This window comes from Caretta caretta, chromosome 1, assembly GCF_965140235.1.
Source record: "Caretta caretta isolate rCarCar2 chromosome 1, rCarCar1.hap1, whole genome shotgun sequence".
Taxonomy (NCBI): domain Eukaryota; kingdom Metazoa; phylum Chordata; order Testudines; family Cheloniidae; genus Caretta; species Caretta caretta.
In genome coordinates, this window is record NC_134206.1 from 304,269,683 (window position 1) to 304,295,391 (window position 25,709).

General features: G+C 42.1%; 1 protein-coding gene across 1 annotated transcript in view; it reads right to left on the minus strand.

Annotated features, from left to right (window-relative positions):
- Positions 1 to 25,500, minus strand: part of SAMTOR (S-adenosylmethionine sensor upstream of mTORC1) — a 61,811-nt gene extending 36,311 nt beyond the window's left edge. The window contains exons 1-2 of the mRNA XM_048836099.2: positions 25,272 to 25,500; positions 3,371 to 3,512 (exon numbers count right to left, since the gene is read on the minus strand). Coding sequence (XP_048692056.1) covers positions 3,371 to 3,512; positions 25,272 to 25,416 — 287 coding nt within the window. The 5' untranslated portion in view covers positions 25,417 to 25,500. The remainder of the gene's footprint in view (positions 1 to 3,370; positions 3,513 to 25,271) is intronic.
- Between the last annotated feature and the right edge of the window lie 209 nt (positions 25,501 to 25,709).

The following is a 25,709-nucleotide window of genomic DNA, read 5'->3' on the forward strand; positions in this document are numbered from 1 at the left end:
CCAGACCTGAGGAAGAGTTCTGTGTAGCTCAAAAGCTTGTCTCTTCTCACCAACAGAAGTTGGCCCAGTAAAAGATATTACCTCATCCACCTTGTCTCAGACAAAAAGAAAGTCATTTTTGCAAGAAAAACTTTATATACGGAACACTGGGTATGAGAAGTAACACAGGGATGGATTTTCATACTCTACATCTTTAATTAAATCCATGTGCAAAACTTGATATGCTTACAAAGCCACTGGGAAGTCATTAAAACGTATGACTATTACATAGCAAAGACCTGTATTTAAAAAAAAAAAAAAAAAAAAAAAAATCAGAACAGCTATAAAAAGCAGCAAGCAACCAACTTTTAAAAGTCCTCTGCAAATAAAACATTATGAATTATTTCTTAACAGTGTATTACTGTTATGAGATTATAAGAGAGGAGGTGTTGTCTTGTATATTAAAATGTATACACTTGGACTGAGATTGAGATAGAAATAAGAGAGACTTGTTGAAAGTCTCTGGCTAAGGATAAAAGGGGTAAAAAAACCCGGGTGATGTCATGGTAGGGGTCTACTACAGACCAGGAAGAAGAGGTGGATGAGGCTTTTTTTTCTTTTCTTTTTAAGGCAACTCATCCAGATCACAGGACTTGGTGGTGATGGGGGACAAACTACCCAGACATCTGTTCGGAAAATAACACAGCAGAGCATAGATTATCGAACAAGTTCTTGGAATGTATTGGAGACTTTTTTTTATTTCAAAAGGTGGAGTAAGCTACTTGGGGGAGGCTGTTCTAGATTTGATTTTGACAAATAGGGCGGAACTGGTTGAGAATTTGAAACCGGAAGGCAACTTGAGTGAAAGTGATCATGAAATGGTAGAGTTCATGATTCTAAGAAATGGTAGGAGGGAGAACAGCACAATAAAGACAATGGATTTCAAGAAGGCAGACTTTAGCAAACTCGGAGTTGGTAGCTAAAATCCCATGGGAAGCAAGTCTAAGGCGAAAACCAATTGAAAACAGTTGGCAGTTTTTCAAAGAGACATTATTAAGGGTACAAGAGCAAACTATCCCACTGCGTAGGGAAGATAGGAAGTATGGCAAGAGACCACCCTGGCTTAACCGGGAGATCTTCAATGATCTAAACCTCAAAAGAGAGTCCTACAAAATGAGGAAATCCGGTCAAATTACAAAAAGATGACTATAAACAAACACCACAAGTATGTAGGGACAAAATTAGAAAAGCCAAGGCACAAAACGATATTAAACTAGCTAGGGACATAAATGGAAACAAGAAAACATTCTACAAATTACATCTACAATTCTACATTAGAAGCAAGAGGAAGACCAAGGACAGAGTAGGCCTGTTACTCAATGAGGGGAGAAAGACAATAACAGAAAATGTGGAAATGGCAGAGGTGCTTAATGACTTGTTTCGGTTTTCACCAAGAAGGTTGGTGGCGAATGGACATCTAACATAGTGAATGCCAGTGAAAATGAGGTAGGATCAGAATCTAAAATAGGGAAAGAACAAGTCAAAAATTACTTAGACAAGTTAGATGTCTTCAATTCACCAGGGCCTGATGACAGAGGAGAAATCTGAGCCATTAGCAATCATCTTTGAAAAATCATGGACGACAGGAGACATTCCAGAAGACTGGAAAAGGGCAAATATAGTGCCTATCTATAAAAAGGGAAATAAGGACAACCCGGGGAATTACAGACCAGTCGGCTTAACTTCTGTACCTGGAAAGATAATGGAGTAAACAATTACGAAATCAATTTGCAAACACCTAGAAGATAATAATGTGATAAACAGTCAGCATGCATTTGTCAAGAACAAATCGTGCCAAACCAACCTGATAGCTTTCTTTGACAGGGTAACAAGCCTTATAGATGGGAGGAAAGCAGTAGATGGGGTAGATCTAGACTTTAGTAAGGTTTTTGATACTGTCTCGCATGACCTTCTCATAAACAAACTAGGGAAATACAACCTAGATGGAGCCTCTAAGGTGGGTGCATAACTGGTTGGAAAACCATTCCCAGAGAGTAGTTATCAGTCGTTCACAGTGATGCTGGAAGGGCATAACGAGTGAGGTCCCGCAGGGGTTGGTTCTGTTCAATATCTTCATTCATGATTTAGCTAATGGCATAGACAGTACACCTATAAAGTTTGTGGACAATACCAAGCTGGGAGGGGTTGTAAGTGCTTTGGAGGATAGGATTAAAATTCAAAATGATCTGGACAAACTGGAGAAATGGTCTGAAGTAAATAGGATGAAATTCAATAAGGACAAATGCAAAGTACTCCACTTAGGAAGGAACAATCAGTTGCAGACATAGAAAATGGAAAATGACTGCCTAGGAAGGAGTACTGCGGAAAGCTATCTGGGGTCATAGTGGATCACAAGGTAAATATGAGTCAACAGTGCAATGATGTTGCAAAAAAAGCAAACATCCTTCTGGGATGTATTAGCATGAGTACTGTACGCAAGACACAAGAAGTAATTCTTCTGCTCTACTCCATGCTGATTAGGCCTCAACTGGAGTACTGTGTCCAGTTCTGGGCACCATATTTCAGGAAAGATGTGGACAAATTGGAGGAAGTCCAAAGAGGAGCAACAAAAATGATTAAACGTCTAGAAAACATGACGTATGAGGGAAGACTGAAAAAATTCGGTTTTGTTTAGTCTGGAGAAGAGAAGACTGAGAGGGGACATGACAACAGTTTTCAAGTACATAAAAGGTTGTTACAAAGAGGAGGGAGAAAAGTTATTCTTCTTAACCTCGGAGGTCAGGACAAGAGGCAATGGCCTTAAATTGCAGCAAGGGTGGTTTAGGTTGGACATTAGGAAAAACTTCCTGTCAGGTAGTTAAGCACTGGAATAAACTGCCTAGGGAGGTTGTGGAATCTCCATCATTGGAGTTTTTAAGAGCAGGTTGGACAAACACCTGTCAGGGATGGTCTAGATAATACTTAGTCCTGCCTTGAGTGCAGGGGATTGGACTAGATGACCTCTCAAGGTCCCTTTCAGTTCTAGGATTACCTGACTTTGAGAAATCTAGATTTAGAACCAAGTACTAATCATGTTCTTAATAACAAGTTTAGCTGCTAACAGTTTCAACACATTAAAGTTTTGCTAAACCTAGTTGGGAATGCTTTAATCTGGATTTAAAGATCAAAATTCAGAACATCACATGCTAAAATTCTAAGAATAGTGAAATAGAATAATGGGAAATGTGTTTACTTAAAAATAACCACACATTAGAACATGAGTGTTGGATATAAGTACGGAAAGCAAGAATATGCTCTGCACTGAAGACTCAGATTGCCAGTTTCAGACAGAGTTTACAATCCTATCTTGTTAAACCACACAAAGATTTACCTGCAACACCATTCAATTCGACCTTCCCCTTCACAAGATTTTGTCCAGTGATTATCTGCAAGGTTTTTCATTGCCACAGCATATTCACAAAGAGTTTCCTCATCCTCACAGTGTTCACGCCAGATCTTGTCAAAGTCTCCCACTAAACAAAAACAAAAACAGTGTTAGCAGAATAATATACGTGTTTAATGTTTGTCACCAGAAAGTAGCATCTAGGTCTAAAGATTGTGAAGAAGACATTTAAAGCGTGAGCCAAGCATAAATTGATGCAGTGGTATCTCCCTAAGTCTAAAGGCACCCTAAAAATATAACAAAATTGCTCCCATTCATATCAATAGAAGCGTTAACGTATTAAATCTACTTATGACAACTTACATGTCAAGATGCTTAGCTATTTACTGCTAATCAAAGCCCACAAGGAAGAGGGATGATTAGAAGAACTGCATAATCTACCTTGAATAGCAATTTATTTTGGTGTCATGAGGGGGCAAAGCATTACCATTGCTTTCCCTCCCCCATTTGGCCTCTGATTGCAGCAGGTGTGGGTATACAGTAACTCCTCACTTAACGTTGTCCCAGTTAAAGTTGTTCCATTGTTACATTGCTGATCGATTAGGGAACATGCTTGTTCAAAGTTGTGCAATGCTCCCTTATAATGTCGTTTGGCAGCTGCCTGCTTTGTCCATTGATTGCAGGATTCTCTGGAAGAGCAGCCCCTCCTCACGGGGATTAGAACCAGGGGGCTGGCAGCCCACTCTCCCCAATCAGCTCCCCTAAATTCCCTGTAAGGTATGTGGCTCGGCAGCTGCCCAGCAGCAGTTTGGTTGGCCCTCCCCCCATTGCCCTGCTGCTCCTGACCTGCTCTCTGCCGCGGAGCTGCTCCCGGGAGCTTTCTGCATTGCTGTCAGGAGGAGGCTTTCTGCATTGCTCCAGCTGGATAGCATGGGATCATCATCATGTTCAGTTTTTGCAGGGAAGTGTTTACAGCTACTGCCCTGAATCTATTGTGTTTCCTCCCTCAGTCCATGCTGCCTTGTAGAGTGTGAGGCTACATTAACAATAGCATATTAACCCTTGAGGGCTCAGCTGAGTGCTAGTTCATCATTTAGCAGCAAGGCATTCCCTGGGAAATATTCCACCCTCTGACTCCACCATCTCAACCAAGCTTCACAATCATCATTGCTGTGTACAGTATTAAACTGTTTGTTTAAAATTGTTTAAAACTTATACTGTATGTGTGTATAAGGTGTCTTGTCGAGCAAAAAAAATTCCCTGGAACCTAACCCCCCCATTTACATTATTTTTTATGGGGGGAAATTGGATTTGCTTAACATTGTTTTGCATAAAGTTGCATTTTTCAGGAACATATCTACAACGTTAAGTGAGGAGTTACTATACAAAAATTTGCTAACTTGCATAACTTAGAAATCTAAGGTAAGCAGCTTAGCTCCTTGTTTACTCAGACTGCCTGTCCAAGTGTGGTTCAGGGATATTAAGCCAATTTCCTTTCCTTGGAAAGATTTCAGAAGGCATAAAATGCAGATATCAACAGAATAAGGCATATTTCCACTCTGGCATTTGCATTCTCTCATATGAGATGGCATTCATGCCGTAAGGCCAAGAAGCAGACCACATACAGTCTAAATCCAACAGAGAGACTGGGGAAACAGGGCAAACAAAAAAAAGCTCTACCACAGATTTGTCTGTCTGCTTCGTGACTAGTACATGGCAGGAAAGTCACTCTGCCCCAATTAGTAAATTGGCTGGCTGATCAGAACACTCAAAAGCATATATATGGCACCTTTCATTCTCATTATTTCCCAAAAGCACTGAATTAAGAGGTGCGTGTGTGTTAAATTGTGTAGTTGGCAATAAAAGACATCAGCAGGTACAGACATCAGCCTGAGAGCATGCCTGAGTAGGATGAGACACAGAAGCACTCCCGATTTTTGGTACAACCTCTGTTCCTCCTGCTGGGTTTCCTTGGAAAAGGCATTTCATGCAGTACCAACATAGGACTGAACAGACACCGGAGGATAGAACGAGAAACTGTGTAAGGCTATGGCTACACTAGAGAGCTTACAGTGGTGCAGCAAGCTCTTTAGTGTAGCCCAGGGGTGGCCAACCTGTGGCTCTGGAGCCACATGTGGCTCTTCAGAAGTTAATACGGCACTCCTTGTACAGGCACTGCCTCTGGAGCTACAGGCGCCAACTTTCCAGTGTGCTGGGGGATATTCGCTGCTCAACCCCTGGTTCTACCACAGGCCCTGCACCCTCCCCTGAGCCTGCAGTGCCCTTGCTCCTCCTCCCCACCCCCTGAGCCTCCTGCACACCACGAAACAGCTAATCGGGAGGAGGCAGCACTGATCGGCAGAGCTGCCAGTGGGTGGGGGACCCTGGGAACGGGGTGGGGGAGCTGCTGACGTATTACTGTGGCTCTTTGGCAACGTACATTGGTAAATTCTGGCTCCTTCTCAGGCTCAGGTTGGCCATCCCCGGTGTAGCCGCTCTAAGCTGATGGGAGCGAGCTCCCCGTCAGCTTAATTACTCCAGCCCTCGTAAACTATGTCGGTGGGAGAAGCTCTCCCGCCGACACAAAACGCTGTCCACACCAGCGCTTAAGTCAGCATAAGTTATGTAGCGCAGGGGGCTGGCTAATTCAAACCTATGAGTGACATCATTTATGTCAACTTATGCTGTAGTGTAGCCATAGCCTAGATTTCTTTACCCTCCACTGTCTGGTAAGACACTAATACAACTCCTGTAATTTCTCTCTCCTGGTTAATGAAGCATGTTTGTGGCTATGCAAAACCAATTTAAGAAATACCAACCACTGATCAGTCCAAGCTTGGATATAAATAAACTTGGTAGTTAATAAATTCTAACACAACCTTAACTGAGGTCTTGCAACTGTTTCACCACAATACTCTGAATCTTGCTAAGTTGGGCTCCTGTTAATAAGCCCCTCATGATAAATACAAGACTCCTGGACGAAGCTTATCTAAAAATTACTGGTGCTTTGATTAGTTGCTCTAGTTTATTATTTGTTTACAGAGCATTCAGAAGTATGTTAGACACCTTACACACAAACACAAGAAAGGCAGTTCCTGCCCTGAAATGCTTACAGTCTAAGTAGAAACAGGACAACAAGATGAGTCAAGATAAAAAAAAATAAGGGAATACAAGGAAAAAAAGATTACAAATAGAAGATGAGTTAGCTTTGTGGTACTACACTCAATTTTACTCTCTACCATTATCACTCATCACTGTCTTCTGATCACATTCCTAACTGCCATTATTTTCCTAACTAGTTAAGCCTTGTCATACCTCTTTTTTCCCATATTTTAAGGTTTTAACCCTAGGCATTCCCCCACCCCTGCCCCCAACATTGTAATGATGCCTCTTCAAACCCTTTCCCAACTCTGAGCCCTCACCTACTCTTTTATTGGTGATCCTTTCACTTTCTCCCTCACCCGAAAAAACAACACTTGTCTAGAGTAGATGTAGAATGAATTCAAATGGATTAAATTAGGCAGCATCAGAGGAAGACTGAGCTGTGTTTGTGGTTTCCTTTAAGTGGCTGGCTCAGGGCAGCTGGGTCTGTGAAATTGCTGTTGCTGCCACCATTTCTTGGGGCTGTCAAAGCAGGACTAGCCTAACCACTTTCACCTGCCCCGGGAGCCTCCTGCTGCTCCAGGGACTGGGCTTCCTTGTGTAAGCAGAGTCAGGATGAGCTCTACCCTGACATCTGGTGGCGAGTCATGCTGGGTTGTGGAAAAGAACTTCAGGGCTGATCTCATTTGCACAGGCACACCCACCCTGCCTAGATGGTCACTTTGGCTGCTGTAGGAATCCCACTTTCTCTGTTATTGGGGCAGGAATAAACTGTTATCCTGATTATGTGAATCAAGGACAATGGAACTGTACTTGGCCTTTTGTTATGATGGAGGGACTCATCATCAACTAAGCAGCACTCGCTAGGCAAGGGTCATGGGTTCCAAAACCAGTGAATGGAAAGAGGCTGGGGATAGGTGTTAATACCTGGTGGTATGGGCCCCACTGTGAGAGCCTTACATGCTAATTGCACTTCCTCTTCTCTCCACTGTGGAATATCAGAGCTAATTTTGATTCCATTAGGAATCCAGTTACAGGCTGCTGAGCTGAATTCACTTTGGGCCAATGATGCACCAGCACTGAGGCTCCCCTACCACAAGCTGAAATCACAAAAGAGCTAAACTTACTAAGAGCTGAAATCACTGAGTGTTGTGTTAAGTAGTGGGGGAGCCTGAAGATATATTGTGGAGCAGTTTGTGGGACGGCTGGCAGAGCAGAGCAGCTCTTGGAGCAGAGCAGTTTGTGGGATGCCTGGAGCAGCTCATGGGGGCGGCTGGCAGAGCTGAGCGATTCGTGGGATGGCTGGTGGAGCAGAGTGGAGCCCCATGGAGAGGTGGGGCAATCAGCTTTGGACCACGTAAGGTGCCCCTTAAACCGCCTCCCCTCCCCCCCACCCCCCATCTCCACCCAGGTTGGGAGGTAAAACTCTGCAGATAAACTTTCAAACTCTGGGGCTGCACTGACCAGGGACAGAGACTTTTGGGGTGTTGGACTTTTGGGACTTTGGGTGATTTCGAGTTGCTGGACTCAAGAACCAAAGGGAAAGGACATGGCCAAATTTGCTTGGGGTGGGTTTTTGCTCATGGGTGTTAGGAATCCTGTTGGTGGTGTTTCCCCAACATAATGCCACATTGTTTCTCTCTGTTATTAAAAGGCTTTGCTAAACTCAGACTCTGTGCTTGCGAGAGGGGAAGTATTGCCTCTTGGAGGCGCCCAGCGGGGGTGGTATATATTTGTCCCAGGTCACTGGGTGGGGGCTCGAGCTGGTTTTGCATTGTCTTATTGGAATGGAACCCCTAGATACTGAACTCAGCCCTCGTTGCTGCCGACTCTGATGGGCAGAAGGGTTACACTTGAAGGGTTACACTTGTGTTAAAAGACCAAAAAAAAAAAAAAAAGACATAGGAGAAGAGATTACTTAAATTGTAAGGAAATGAGAAATTATATTTCTGCCCATTTCAAGTATGGCAAAAACTAAAAACTAGCTTTTAAAGTCTACCTTATTGTCATGTCTTATTTCCCTAACCTACACCTCCCTGGTAGCATAAATTTAAGATGTGATTTAACTGATAAATATTTAATACTGCACAGCTGAATTCCTTAAAACACGATTTCCCCTTTCTTCTCTATATTTCTTTTCATATTTATCATGTTTACTCTAGTATTGTTGCACTGAGGAGGCACTTCATTTTGAGACACTCCCATTGCTCTCAAAGGCTTCACATACAGCAAGACAATTAGCCACCTGACAAGTAATGTATTCACAGTGCAAACTGAAAGAGGAGAGGGATAGCTCAGTGGTTTGAGCGTTGGCCTGCTAAACCCAGGGTTGTGAGTTCAATCCTTGAGGGGGCCATTTAGGGATCTGGGGCAAAAATTGGGAGATTGGACTAGATGACCTCCTGAGATCCCTTCCAACCCCGATATTCTATAAACCTCAAACCATCCCCTGGAATTCCACCTTAACAAAAAAAATCCTCAACTGACTTGAATATGCTTAACAGCATACTTTTCACTTCAAACTGAATAGGATATTGATAGAACAAGCACATTCACATGTCCTTTAAATTGAAAGCAAAGTCTTGAAAAAACCCACTATTTGTGGACAAACTCCAAAAGGTGTTTGCCACATCTGGATTTCAAGTCTGCACTAACAGTGAATTAATATATTCAAACTTCGTACCTAATTGAGCTTGCCACTTAAGTTTCAGAGTTATAATGGAAATGCAGACTGCCTTACGTTGGTTACAGAACATAAGCTAATGAACCTTCTAATCTAGATGGGACAGAAACTGATTTATGAATCAAAGCTTAGGTAACTATAAATGCAGTGGAATTTACAGGAAGGATTTTGCATAGCAAATTTGGGCTACATGGATGACTGGAAATAAAAAATACAATATGAAAATGTCTCATGGACTATTTCAAAAGAATGTACTAAGACTGACATTGAGGTGTCAAAGTTTATGTTCCAGAATAACCTAGAATTAATCAGGAATTCTTACATAAAATCAGAAGTTTCAGAATAACAGCCGTGTTAGTCTGTATCTGCAAAAAGAAAAGGAGTACTTGTGGCACCTTAGAGACTAAGAAATTTAGAGAACATGAAACACACAGAGAACATGAAACAATGGGTGTTACCATACACACTGTAATGAGAGTGATCAGGTAAGGTGAGCTATTACCAGCAGGAGAGCCGGGAGGGGACGGGACACCTTTTGTAGTAATAATCAAGGTGGGCCATTTCCAGCAGTTGACAAGAATGTCTCAGGAGGGGGGGGGGGGAGGAGGAGGAGGGAGAGATAAACATGGGGAAATAGTTTTACTTTGTGTAATGACCCATCCACTCCCAGTCTTTAGTCAAGCCTAAGTTAATTGTATCCAGTTTGCAAATTAATTCCAATTCAGCAGTCTCTCGTTGGAGTCTGTTGTTGACATTTTTTTTGTTGAAGAATTGCAACTTTTAGGTCTGTAATTGAGTGACCAAAGAGACTGAAGTGTTCTCCAACTGGTTTTTGAATGTTATAATTCTTGATGTCTGACTTGTGTCCATTTATTCTTTTACGTAGAGACTGTCCAGTATGACCAATGTACATGGCAGAGGGGCATTGCTGGCACATGATGGCATATATCACATTGGTAGACGTGCAGGTGAACGAGCCTCTGATAGTGTGGCTGATGTGATTAGGCCCTATGATGGTGTCCCCCGAATAGATATGTGGACACAGTTGGCAACGGGCTTTGTTGCAAGGATAGGTTCCTGGGTTAGTGGTTCTGTTGTGTGGTGTGTGGCTGCTGGTGAGTATTTGCTTCAGGTTGGGGGGCTGTCTGTAAGCAAGGACTGGCCTGTCTCCCAAGATCTGTGAGAGAGATGGGTTGTCCTTCAGGATAAGTTGTAGATCCTTGATGATGTGTTGGAGAGGTTTTAGTTGGGGGCTGAAGGTGATGGCTAATGGCGTTCTGTTATTTTCTTTGTTGGGCCTGTCCTGTAGTAGGTGACTTCTGGGTACTCTTCTGGCTCTGTCAATCTGTTTCTTCACTTCAGCAGGTGGATATTGTAGCTTTAAGAATGCTTGATAGAGAACTTGTAGGTGTTTGTCTCTGTCTGAGGGGTTGGAGCAAATGCGGTTGTACCTTAGAGCTTGGCTGTAGACAATGGATCGTGTGGTGTGGTCTGGATGAAAGCTGGAGGCATACAGATAGGCATAGCAGTCTGTAGGTTTCCGGTGTAGGGTGGTGTTTATGTGACCATCACTTATTAGCACCGTAGTGTCCAGGAAGTGGATCTCTTGTGTGGACTGGTCCAGGGGGCTTCCTTGAATAATATTTTCTCATGTCCCTTATATTAAACTCTGCACTTCAGATAATCATTGCCTCCAGTTCATCTTTTCTGTAGGGATTCCTTAATTTCATCATAGGGTGTCGAGTACAGATGTGAGTGTTGTCTCCATCTCTCCCCTCCCATGCAATTTGAATCCTATTTGAGCATGGATTGCCTTTATTTAAAAAAAAAAGCTGTTCTATACCCCATTCCTTTCATAAAAGATATCACTCATGTAAGTGTCAGACCCGGGAGACTCTGATTTATAACGACCGCTCATAACATGAGTTTTACAAGCCTTTCAGGTCCCTGCAGCAGCTCTACTTTAAAAGAAAAAATTGTGTTTCTGTTTGGTTCCCTCTCTCCAGGGTTGTTAAAAATAACATTTTTCTAGTTCTGTATGTCCTGGAAGATTAATTCTTTAAGCAGTTACTTGTTTACCTGTCCTTGCAATTCTGTCACTGAATGAAAATACAACTGATGATCCAGGAGAGATTCCTTATAGCAGTATATTCTTGGATATGATGCAGAAGTCCAATCCCATGTATCTAGCTAAAATGCATTCCCCAGACTATGCTCTCCATCCATGTAAGCCTTCTTCATGGGCAAACTACGGCCTGCGGGCCGGATTCGGCCCCTCAGGTTTTTGGATCCAGCCCGCAGATTTGCCACACCCACCCCGCTCCCAGAAGCGGCCAGCACCACATCCCTGTGGCTCCTGGGGTGGGGCACTGCTTCTGCCTGTGGGTACCTCCCCCTGTCATAAATATAAAGGGAAGGGTAACCACCTTTCTGTATACAGTGCTATAAAATCCCTCCTGGCCAGAGGCAAAGTCTTTTTACCTGTAAAGGGTTAAGAAGCTCAGGTAACCTGGCTGGCACCTGACCCAAAATGACCAATGAGGGGACAAGATACTTTCAAATCTGGAGGGGGGGGGAAAGGCTTTTGTCTATCTGTGTGATACCTTTGTGGGGAACAGATCAAGGATGCAAGCCCTCCAACTCCCGTACAGTTAGTAAGTAATCTAGCTAGAAAATTGTTTTGGCTTGTGAAATTCGCTGTGCTGGATGTTCTTGTGTCTTTTTGTAACTTAAGGTTTTGTCTAGAGGGATTCTCTATGTTTTGAATCTGACTTCCTGTAAGATTATCTTCCATTCTGATTTTACAGAGTTGTTCTCTTATCTGTTTTTGTTCTTCTAATAAAGTTCTGTTTTTTAAGAATCTGATCGGGTTTTTGGGGTTTTAAAAATCCAACGCTGGTTTGTGCTCGTCTTGTTTATTCTCAAGCCTCCACAGGAAAGGATATTTTGGGGAATTAGGAACTCCAAGTGGTCATTTCCCTGTTCTTTGTCTAAATCACTTGGTGGCAGCATACTGTTCAAGGACAAGACGAAATTTGTGCCTTGGGAAAGTTTTAACCTAAGCTGGTAAAAATAAGCTTAGGGGGTCTTCATGCGGGTCCCCACATCTGTACCCTAGAGTTCAGAGTGGGGAAGGAACCTGGACACCCCCGAAGCTCCCATTGGCCAGGAATGGGGAACTGCAGCCAATGGGAGCTTCAGAGGAGGTACCCACAGGCAAGTGCAGCGTGTGGTGCTCTCTGCTCCAACCCCTCCTCCAGGGGCCACAGAGACGTGGTGCCAGCCACTTCCCGGAACAGGGCCAGGGAGCCTGTCCTGACCCCAGTGCGTGCCACTGCCACCCCAAAGCTGCTCCAGGTAAGCGGCGCCTGGCCAGAGCCCGAACCCCTCTTGCATCCCACACCCCAACTCCCTACCCTGAGCCCCCTGCCTGCACCTCAGCCCCCCAAGCCTCCTGCTGCACCCCACACCCCTCCTGCACCCCAATCCCCTTCCCCGAGCCCCCTCGTACATGCTGCACCCCTGCTCTGCCCCAACCCCTTGCCCTGAGCCCCTTCCTGCACACTGCACCCCATCCCCCACACCAACTCTCTGCCCAACATTCATGGCCCTGCAAGCAATTTTCCCCACCCAGATGTGGCCCTCAGCCAAAAAGTTTGCCCACCCCTGTTGTAAGAAATTTCATCAGGCGTTCTACTCTCAGAAGGTTCAAGTGTTGTAAACTGTAAACTAAAAAGTTAATCAACTTGAAATAAAGATAGTAAAAACTGATACTCAGACAATAACCTTTTAGAGACAGCACTGTAACATTACCCTATCTATTAAACACAAAACAGATCATTCAAATGCAAAAAGTCTGAAGTATACACGGAACATAACTTAAAAGAAATTGAAAGTAAGAAGTTGTCAGTAACAATTTTAGAGTGCCTTAAAGTCCTTTAAAAAGTACAAAACAAAACCAATAAATATCAATTTAATTACCAAAACACACTTAGTGATTTATTTCACTAGAAATATATTACTTATTCACCATTTTAGGCATGTTTTATGGAACAGAATACATTCCCTGCAAATCTCTAGATTTAAACACTGAATAATTACACCATCCACATAAAGTCAACTTCAAATCTTGAACACACCAAGAATTTTCTTAACTTACGGTAAACCTCCTTTGTGCATAAAAGAAGATGTGAGTTGGGCAAAACTGAGGATGGCAACTCTGGTAAAGGTTTTGTTAGGGGAGTTTATTAAATTTTTGTTATATTAATGTTGCTGCCAGGATAGCGTTCTATCAACACTATGCCAATATTTATTTATGGAAGTATTTTTAAGAGTCTGCTATGGCAATCCAGAACTATAGACTGGGGTAGTACACATTTATTTCAATTTATATGTCATGTTACTAGCCTATACTTTTGTTTTAATTTTAGTAAAAGGGATGCAAACCATTGTAAAACAATGGTAAAAAAACAGATTTGGATAGAATCTGGAGCAGCACTGTCCTCAAGAATCTCATCTATTTTTTTTAAAAAATCCATAAATGTCACTGAGAAATATAAAGTGACAATTAAGCTGATTCAGAACATAATGTGTGAGCTTCTCCCTGCTGCTCTTCACTATTTCGCAAAAAAATTCCTAAAACTGTGTATCTTTGCTGGTCCCAGAGAGAAAACTCAAACATAGCATGTTGCCTACTGCTACATTAAAAACATTTTTATGTTTCTACAAAGATGCTTATAGATACACCCCTTTAATTTTCCATTTTAAAGGAAAGCAACATCTATTAGTTGTGAGGATACAATGACACTGCTGGGAGATTCCAAATTTCAAAAGCCCAGCTATGGCAACATCCCATTTATACTGTAAAAGTTCTGCTTAGATTTTAACTAGAATATGTTGCAATCAACAGACTAATTTTTAACATGCCTCAGTGTTCCACAAAAGGAACAGTTTAAGTGTTCGTAAAAATACCTCTGGTTCCTCACTGAAATAGTATATCAGTTTACACAACATGCTGAACAGCAATAAATGGGAACAAATATTGTCAACTAGGGCAGTGGTTCTCAGCTGGGGGACCTCAGACTACTATCTAAGGGGTCCACGAAAGGTTGTCATTGCCATAGCACAAGGGTTTTCAACCTGTGGCCTGTGGACTCTTGGGGGTCCACAGGCTATGCCTAAGATTTCCAAAGGGATCCGCACACCTCCAGTAGAAATTTTTTTGAGGTTTGCATATGAAAGAAGGTGGGGAACCACTGAGCGAGGGCAATGTTAGGTTAAAAAATTCCTAGAAAAACTCAACATGACAAATTCCACTCTGTTCTTAACGTCTGAGCGGACAACCCATTTTATTATTGTCAAACTATCAAATCAGACTCTAGACTTCAGATACATCCACCTACTGTACCAACACCATTTTATACAATTTAAATGATTAAAATGGAATATATTCTTACATTATAGTCCACTAATTGACTCTCTCTCATCCTATCCCCATTATCAGAGAAATTTAACATACAACTTATCCAATTCTCTGCTGTAAGACTCTGGTATGCGATGATGGAAAAATACCCAGTGCTGCATTATGCAAAAAGTATGTCCTCTTGGTGCTACAGTACTTGAAGATGTGGCTGTGGCTAAGCAGAGAAAAAGTTAATTAAATTAGGAATGCTACCCACTATCTTATTCCACTTAAAACATTCAGCATGTTCAAAATTCTAGAAGTTTACTAATCATCTGCCTTCTTCTCACACAACATACTTACTATTTCAATGGAGCTCAAACTATTTTGCAAGACTAGTTTGTCTAATTTTATATTTGTCCAAAATGGAATATAATTTAAGAATTATTTACATGAAAAGTAAGGGTAATTAGATATTGATTATTTTTCATAAGTGAAATAAGAATTTGCTTCACAAACTTTAACTTGCATTTTGTGATCTTATCTGAAAAAAGGATGACACCGCTAATAGTGACAACGAAATATAAGCAAACTTTCATTTAGCTATACATTCCTCTGTCTGTCAACACAAAACTCTTTTGAGGCTATGCAGTAAGTTATCCCATAAATTTCAGAAGAAAATTCATAGCTGATATGACCACATTAGTTAACTCCCTCACTTAAATTTGACATAATATTTTATTTATTTTTAATTTGATCTTCATAGAAAGAAGAGCAAAAACTTCAGTATAACAGTTCTTTAAACATACAATTAGGGATGTAAAAGGTTAACCGGTAACCCATTAACCCCAGCGGTCGGAGTGGGCGCCTAGGCCCAGCCAGAGTGACCCCAGCCTGAGCCGTGCCAGGCCCACCGGAGCTACCGCGGTACAGTTAAACGATTAAATATAATTTTAATTGTTTAACTGGTCAACTTTTTAAATTGCTATTTACATCCTTACATACAGTAGCTCTGCTACTACTAGAGCAATGCTAAAAACTTTGCACAGTTTATGTTATCCAAGGCCGATGCAAATTCTAGTTTATAATGTCTCATAATAGACTACTTATATAAGCTCAAATGGAAGATATTTTAATGAGTAGTCAGACTACTTTATGCTGGGCCTCAAAAGCATATTCAGCACACACTGCATAAATAAATGTACAGTACAGACCCAAGAATACAAAAGCAAATGACGGCACTTGTTAAACTGATATCATGCATCGACCTGCAATATCAGTTTTGGAAATTCTATATATGAAACAATACAAATATACCAAAAATACAAGTCTTGGAATAACTTTGTTATTTAAAAGTAATGCTTGAAAAGTACATAAAGGATCACATGACCACCTGTTGTCTATTTTTGGAGTCTTTAACAGGAGGTATGGGGGATTTTTTTAGAATTGTTTGAATCACAGATATGTGCTTTTTTTTAATCTCAATTTAGAATACATTTCTCTACCAAACATACTTTGACAGTTACAGATGTACTTTCCCTCCGTTTTCAAAGAGGTTTTTTGTTTGATCACTTCCTTTTTTGTGCAGTTATATCTGTAATGCCACTGTTCAGGTTGGTAGAAACCCAATAATATAGTTTGTTATTTAACTTCTGCAAATCCAAAAAAAGGAGTACAAGCAAACCACAAACAAACAAACAACTTGTTTCTTAGGAAAGCACCTTCCAGCTCTCAAACGTTTATTGTTGCAAGGTCAGTCACATTTTGGGGCTTATTTACATTAAATCATTACTAAAAAATTAAAGCCTTAATGAACTTCTGAATCTGATGACTATTATTGTTTGAAAATGGAACTGCTGGTATCTACAATTATTTCCCTCTTTCTAGTGTGAGATTTAAAAAAAAAGATGAATAGCACTGGCTCTATAATGATATTTAAATCTAAGTTTTTTAAAAGAATGTAGAAGCTGTAATGCTTATTAGACTGATGTTATATGTTAACTATAGAAAATTTAAGTGGCTTTGGTATTGGTGATCTCTACAGAGATTTTTCTTTTTAAAGAAAGTCAGACAGCCCAGTATTTTACTGCAATTTCCTGTTTTGCTTTTTTACCATGGTCAAATATCTTTTTAATTCTTCAAAGAGTATCTATGGGGAGTTTTTCAAATGCACTCAACTCCACTGGATTTAGATGGAAGTAAGGCACTTGTAAATTTCCCATCTAAACTATGTATAAAACCTGCTTGCCCATGGACAATGTTGCACAGAAGACACTTACTCAAGAAGCTTCACATGATTGTACTGCTACAAAAGGAACAATTCACTTAAAGAAGAGATCTGCCCCACAGTTATTTTTGGGAAGATAGGGAAAGAATGAGCTGCACTGCAAAAGTGATTTTTGGTTACGGTTGGGTTTTTGTTGTTTTTTTTGTGGTTGGTTGGGTCGGTTTTTTGGGGGGTGGGGGGTAGAGGAGAGATTCTAGCATGTACACATAACCCGTCCTTCCTGTTTGTAATTTTTTTTTAAATTGTAAAATATACACTTTATATTCTTTGTCAAAGACTTAACATTGTTAAAAGAAATCCTTTTTAAAAAAATGGGGAAAATTTGTTTTTATTTTATTGTGAAGTCAGGTGACTGAAAACAGATAAACTGAAGCCCACTTCATCGGATGCATAGAATGGGACACATAGTAAGATTTAGATATATAGATATAGTGACAAAGCTCTGTCCTTCCCTCCATGGATCCCACGTTTCCTGGCAGATTTCGCTAGCCTCAGAGACTCACTGTGACCCTGCACGTAACCCTTCTCTCTCTAGAGACAAGGGTCACAGTCTACTGAGCCATTTTCATCATAAGCCAGCGAGGGAGGTGAGGAGAAGTTATCTTTCCTTGCACCGTCTCTGTTGTCTCCCAGTCTCAGTGATTAATCAGGGGGCAAAGGTGGGGGGGTAGACCGGGCCCACCCTCTACTCCGGGCTCCAGCCCAGGGACCCTAATAGTATCAGTACCCTATGGTAGCTGACCTTTTAGAAACGTTACATGTACAATTCCCTGGGCTACTTCCCCCACAGCAGCCCTCACTTCCTCAAGCTCCACTTCACCCTTACCTCAGGACCTCCTTCCTTGTGCCTATATGGTGTGTACTACTCAGCCTCTCCAAAAGCGCAACTTCCGCCCACAGCTCCTGACATGCACACCCACCTGACTAACTGGGAGGCTTTTAACTAGCTTCAGCCAGCCCCTGATTGGCTTCAGGTGTCCCAATCAACCTAGCATTCTCCCTGCCTTCTGGAAAGTTCTTAATTGGCCCCAGGTGTCTTAATTGACCTGGAGCAGCTTCCATTTCACTTTTTACCATTTCTGGTTAGCTAGGAGACACCATCCCTTTCTGGCAGAAAGACCTGGCCTTAGTTAATCATGCCTTCATCATCTTTCAGCTGGACTACAGCAATCCAATATACCTGGGGGTGAAACCTTCAGGTCTTAGGAAGCTCTAACCGATACAAAATACTGCAGTGCAGCTCCACAGCAACACAGGTTATCATAAGCAAATCACATTTGTCCCCTGCTCTCTATGCTGGCTTCCCATAGAATTATGAATCAAGTTCAAGGTCTTAGTTGTTATCTTCAAAGCACTTTCTGGCCTGGGCCCAGGATACCTAAAAGACCATTTAAAGGTCCAGGATAAAGATGCTGGTCAACAACTTTGCTCCTCTGGCACTGCTGAGAGTTCCATCATAAGAGTAAAGCTCATCTGGGAAGAAGACAGAATCTTCCCCAGGTTAGTCCAAGACTGTGGAATCAACTCCCCCAGGAACTAAGGACTATCATAAACCTCACCACTTTCACCTCCAAGTGAAAGGTGCATTTCTTTGACCTTGCCTTCTCAAATATAAACACAGAGCAACAGGTATATTGAACAACCACCACCCAACCATAGTGAGAAACTCCATTCCATGTTTCTCCCTCTGGTAAGAGGATGAGCGAACAAACAACATGTGACAGATGTGTAAGCACACTGCTTACTGCAAGGTGCTCAGATACTACAGTGAATAGCATGGTATTAAAACCTGAATACAACAAAATACATTCCTACTCTGAGGACCTAAGACAGTGGTTCTCAACCAGGGGGTACTAAGAGGTCTTCCGGGGGGATACGCCACTCATCTGGGGGTTGCAGCACCCAGGGGTTGGGGGTGTTGAGAGATTGGTTTGGGGGGGGGTCACAAGTGTGGGGCTGGCATTAGGGGTGACAAGCAGGGCAACTGACCGGGGGCCCCACAAAGCTAAGTTACATGCTTCAGCCCCACGGCCTGGGTTTGGGCTTCAGACAAGGCTCAAAGTGAAAAACAGGCTCAAGTATCACACTGAAATGTAAGTAAAATATTTATATTCCAATCAATGTATTTTATAATTATATGGTAAAAATAAGAAAGTAAGCAATTTTTCAGTAAGAGCGTACTATGACACTTCTGTATTTTTATGTTTGATTGTATAATCAAGTATGAGAGTAGCAGCCGTGTTAGTCTGTATTCACAAAAAGAAAAGGAGGCTCGTTCACCTGCACATCTACCAATGTGATATATGCCATCATGTGCCAGCAATGCCCCTCTGCCATGTACATTGGTCAAAATGGACAGTCTCTACGTAAAAGAATAAATGGACACAAATCAGACGTCAAGAATTATAACATTCAAAAACCAGTCGGAGAACACTTCAATCTCTTTGGTCACTCAATTACAGACCTAAAAGTTGCAATTCTTCAACAAAAAAACGTCAACAACAGACTCCAACGAGAGACTGCTGAATTGGAATTAATTTGCAAACTGGATACAATTAACTTAGGCTTGACTAAAGACTGGGAGTGGATGGGTCATTACACAAAGTAAAACTATTTCCCCATGTTTATTCCCCCCCCCCCCCCCCGCTGTTCCTGAGACATTCTTGTCAACTGCTGGAAATGGCCCACCTTGATTATCACTACAAAAGGTTCTCCCCCATTCCCCCACTCTCCTGCTGGTAATAGCTCACCTTAAGTGATCACTCTGGTTACAGTGTATATGGTAACACCCATGGTTTCATGTTCTGTGTATATATAAATCTCCCCACTGTATTGTCCACTGAATGCATCCGATGAAGTGAGCTGTAGCTCACGAAAGCTTATGCTCAAATAAATTTCTTAGTCTCTAAGGTGCCACAATTACTCCTTTTATAATCAAGTAGTTTTTTAAGTGAGGTGAAACTTGCAGTACGCAAGACTAATCAGACTCCTGAAATGGATACAGTAGTCTAGAAAGGTTGAGAACCACTGATCTAAGATAAACAGTTCAGATGGGGAACAGAAATAGAGTTTATGGACAAGATTACATTAATACAAAATGAAGTTATAAAATAACTGAAGTTTATGCATATATAAAGTTCATTCCTCATTTTCTATTTTATTTATATTGCTTTTTGAAAGCAAGTGTTTTGTATCTAATTTTATTTTTCCTTTTTTGGGTGGGAGAAAACATGTTAGAAGTTTATTAGATTTTCTTAGAGACAGCGGCCTGATCAGGTAGTCTCACCTCCTGTATTTCACAGGTCACCATCATCATCCAGCACCTGTACACTAAATCCAACAACCAAAATTAGACCAAAGTATCACAACCCATAGACTAGACTATTACGTGTCACAGGCAAGAACTGGAGGGACTGAGATGAACCAGTGCCCGAAGCCCCTGCAATGTCAGGAAAATGATTAAGTGAGATAAACTCAGATAAACCTGGCAAGTGATCCAACCCACACACTGCAGAAGGCAGCGAATATCTCACCAATCCAGGTCACTGCCAATTTGATCTATAGGGAAAATTCCTTTCTGATCCCATAAAGGTTAACGGGCAGGTCTTGAGCACATGAGCAAGAACCAGCCAGCCAAGCACCTGGCAGAAAATACTTGGTGCCACCTCAAAGCCCTAGCCCTCCTCATCCCATCTCCAGCCATAGCCATCTCTGATGTTTCAGAAGAAGGAGATTTCATCTATCAGCCCTTTCATCTAATAACTTCAGAAAAACTGTCTACACTGTGCAGAAGTCACTGTGCAGAAGTGCATAAAAATAGTTTATTAAGAATTTAGGATAATTTGGTTGAAGTGTTTAACTACTGTTGATAGGATTCAACCATGTAACAACTGTTAAAAAGAGAATTTTAAATAAGATACTATCTAATATTAAAGTCATTTTAGACTGAAGCTATTCTAAGCTTTGTTTAATAATGAATCAGAAAATATGGTTCACAGATGTGTGGACAGGGATGCAGGGTAATATAAATCACAAAGCAGACTATAACCATTTTTGCTTATCCATTTTTCTGCAAACAACATTTCCCTCTCATTTACCAACTAAAAGCCAAAGGCAAAACCCAACACTTGCACTAGAAGTGGGTCAGATTGACCATGCCCTGAAAACAGAAAAGGGAAGTACTGGTGAAGAGATGCAAAGTAATGATCTGGAAATAAAATTAAAATGCATTTTTTGTGGTGAGCGTTTCAGAGCTACAGAAGAGAAACCACCATGGTTTCCAGTCTCATTTCCAGATTAAAGTGACAGGTTTTAACACATGAGCTAGGTAATGAGAGGTTGACATGTTGCCACAAAGAGAATTAAATAAATTAGAACTAATATGGTAAATCATCCTAGAGGTTAGTCACATTACAAATAAAACAGCCAAAATGTGGGTGATCTAACATGCAACAGTGCTATAGAAGATGGGAGAAGCCTAGAAAACATGGAAATAAGCCAAGATGCAACTTTGGGCAAAGTGACTTCATAGAACAGTATCAACTTTTGAAAGAACTGCCTGGCTCTCCGGACGACCTGTTGTTAAATGAGCCTTTCTTCAGTTACGTTCATCCTATTAGACAAGATTATATTTTAACTAGGAACTGCACATTAAAACAAACATTGCTTTCACATTTAAACACAAACTTTTACAACTGGTTGAGACCCGCATTAGCCTGTAGTATTAAAGCATGCCAATGTCATTTTTTCACTGACTCATTCTTTAAAAAAAGAAAGTGGTGGACAATAAATCAAGGTGAGGTCAGTGATGCCAGCTGTAAGCAAGTCAGGTAAGGCACGAACTTGCCTTTTAAATTCACCCAATAGTAAGTAATTCCAGTAATGGTCTCAGTCACATCAGCACTGAAATCTGCTTATTAGAAATAAGTCTGTATAACTGCAAAAAATTTCATCTAAACACCTTGAGAAAGGTACTAATTCAATACTTTTCTCAGAACAAAGTAACTATTAAAATGGCAAGGACAGTATAAAAGTGCATTCTCTGAGAATCACCTGTATTATGTCAAGTAATTATACAGTTCTCTCTGAGGAAGTTGAGCATGCTCCCTTTTTCAGTGGTAGTTAACTACACATAGAACAGCGCCACTTGTGATTTCATATATTAAAAGTCAAGTACTGTTGGAAAGTCCATGAAACAGCAACTTTGGTGTGGCTTGCTAGATACCATTCAGATGAGATGGAAATTAGCTTTACAGAACAAGGCTTGACAAGTGGAAGTAAAAAAATACAGAAAAAAAGCCTAGTCACTCTTAGATCTTAATGCCTTTATCAAAAAGATCAGCACCTTCATTATTACCTGCATAAAGCCAGCTGGGTGAACTGCCTTGTCTACCTGTTGGATGTACATGTTTAAGGATTTAACTTTTGCCTTGTTTTCTGAATGTTCCACACTTACATGACAACTGAAATGCTTCATTTATTTGGTAGTATGCCAGCCTTTTGCTTCTTTAGTAAGCTGCCATTTTGGATTTCATACAAAAATATATAGAAAAATGCATACACACAAAATGGATATTAAGAAGGCAATACAGAATTCTGAAAGCAAGCATTTTCAGGCACTGTAAGTTCAATAAGATGCTAAACTCTAGAGAGGGAGATTCCCAAGCATGTTTTTGGAAGGTTAGTTGCAGTGGAGAAGATAACTGAACAGAAGATAATTATTTCAACTTCAATGTGAAAAACTAATAGTACTGAATCAGTACTACTGATAGCTAGTAACTCATGAGGATTACAACTGATTAGATTATAATGGGTAGAAAACTCCATGCTGTAGAAGTATGATTTGTTGAACAGTTTTGTTATTCCCCACTCCCACCCCAAAATACAAGACCCTGAAGTTCTCAGTAATGTGCAAGATGCAGTACATGAGGAAAAAAATCAAATAACTGTGCATTCTGAATAAGACCACCAGTATTAGTACCAGTAAATTATTCCCTACATATTCACTTGCCAGTGGCAAGCAAGAATCTTTTCCAGGGCAGAGGCAGGCTTACCCCGATTTCTGCAGAATTTAAGCTTTCATAAAAAAATTCATTTTATGACAATTAAAAATGCTAGCTAAGGGCTTTTCCACACAAGGGAAAAGGCCCAGAATAATTACTGCAGAATAGCTAGTGCTGAATGGATCAACCTAATCCACAAAAAGGCACTTATAGTGCAGAATAAGAGTGTCCACACAGGTTTCAGAGGAACAGCCGTGTTAGTCTGTCCACACAGGGAGTCAGTGCCAAATAACTATTGCACTTAAAATTCACAACCTAGCTATTTTACACAAACTTCCCCATGACATTTCTGTGTAGAAAAGCCCTAAGTGTGACCCAGCATTGTCTTTCTGAATCTGCAGACAGGCTGAAATAACAGAAAAGTGTGAACTGCCAAAAGCACAAGTCCTGGCAACAGAACACAATTTGAGCAGCTAAGCTGTATGTGTTGGTAATGGTTCCTCAGCCTGGAAGATGAGAGAAATCCTTTCAAGCTTGTATGGCCACTATGCGTACGCCTACACTGTATCTGGGAATGAGCTTCCCAACCCCAGTTGACAGACTTACGGTAATGGGGCTCATGCTAGTGTACTAAAAATAGCTGTAGACACTGTAGCTTGGGCTTTCAAGACTGAGGGGAATAGGTGTGGGCTTGAGAGCCCGAGTGCCAGCCTGAGCCTCAATGTCAAAGCAACATTCACACAGCTATTTTTACTCTGTAGACCCAGACAGAGAGGCTCACTCCCAGATGTGGTGTAGACATGCCCAGAAGGGCTGGAGTAACCAAGGCTCCTTGGTCTCCAGCATGAAAGAGCTGACAGATCTATCCAGTGGATAGCTAAGACCAAATCACATGCAAATTTGGGCTAGGAGGCAGAAGAAACATGTGTTCTTAGAATTTGGGGAGACTCCACACAGAGCAGCATTGTATCAGTTCTGCAGCAAGATGGCCTTCAAGCAGCCACGGACTAAGAGGCAGGAACTAGTTTGAAATGTAAAGCATTTTGAGACTTAACAATTAAAAATGCTATATAAGAGCTAAGTATTTATTATTATTATTAATTATTACAAGAACAGTTTCCATTCCATGAATATTTTTGTAAAAGATATATACTGTAGCTCAATCAGAAATTATGGCCCTGATGCAAGGATTATTGGATGAAATAGTATGGCCTCTGTTTTGCAGGAGGTCAGACTAGAGGATAATAGTCCTTTTTGTTATGAAGATCTATTAATCTCAACTTTACAGTTTGCCATATTTTAAATCTTCAAACTGGTCTGTCTAATTTCTGGGGTGCTTCTGCTATCCCAATCCCACACAACAGCGTGCACACATTTGAGACTCTCATGGAGGAGGGTAAAGCAAGCATTCTTACCAATGACCTCCTGGATCATATGTCCAGGGCTACCGGTCAGGTGAGATAATATACTTCATAATGTAAAAGTTTGTTGGAGGAGCTCACTACAACATCAGCTATTAAGTCTTAGGATGAGTGGGACTGAGGATATGCAGATTAGACAGGTTATAATGCACTTGGTTATTGATATAAATTAAGTCTGCTTTTACATCACAGGGTATCATTTATCCATAAAAAGAACAGGAGTACTTGTGGCACCTTAGAGGCTAACAAATTTATTAGAGCATAAGCTTTCGTGGGCTACAGCCCACTTCATCGGATACACAGAATGGAACATATAGTAAGAATATATATATACACACACATATATATATATATATATATATATATATATATATACACACACACACAGAAAGTGGAAGTTGCCATAGGACTCCTATTGTCTGCACATCCCAAGGAAGAAGCTCAGAAATTTGAGCACTCCTCGGCCAGGAAAAGCAGCTTTGTGAGGGGGAGGAGGAGGAGAGAGAGGAGCCACGACAGGCCGCAGGACAAAGGGACACTTTGCCAGCCGTGAGCAGCCCAACGGGCAGCGGAGCGGGGCTCTGCAGGATGAAGTACCGTGGGCACTGAGGTGCACAAACTCAACGCTCCAGCCTGTGAGCAGCGCCTACAGCTGCATGCAAAGGCTGCAGCTCCCCGCCCCCGTGTTTATTGGGGGTGGGGGGCCGCCACGAAAAGAGGCATGAAACCGAGACCCGGGCCCCCGCATTGGGGAAGGATCTAGCTCCCCCACACACACACACCCACCCTTCCAGGCCCCAATTGCTAAACCTAGAGGGAGCTCCCCAAGACCGGGCTCCGTGCAGGGGGCGGCTCCCCGGCCCGGCTCCGCTCCCCTTCCCCCGGGCCCCGTGCAGGCGGCGGCTGCTTGGGCCCCACGGGCAGCTCTAACCGCCCACCCGCGGCTGCCCAGGGGCGGGGGGCGGGCCGGCCCAGCCGTGCCCCGGCATTTACCTTCCCGGTACTTCCTGCGCAGCCGTCGGTGGACGCTCTTCACCACCCCGGAGAGCTTCTCCTGCTCCAGCTTCCTCTCCTGTTCCGGGGGCTGGGTCACGGTCACGGCAGCGGCGGCGACCCCGGGCCGCGGCTCGGGCTCCATGGTGTTACCGCGGCTCCTCCCCCTCCGTGCGCAGCCCGGCCGGGAGGCGAGAGTGCTCCGCTCTGTCTCTACGGCAGGTCAGAGCAAGCACTGGGCATGCGTGGTCATGTGATGTCCCGCCCTGCCTGCTGGGAAGTGTAGTCCTCAGTCATTGACAGCGCAGGGGCACTCACAAGCCAGGGCCGGAGGCGGAGCTGCCTGAGCCAGCCTTGTCTGCAGTGTAGTGGTGTGCGGCCCAGGACATTAGAGAGACATGGTGGGTGAGATAATATTTTGTATTGGACCAACTTCTG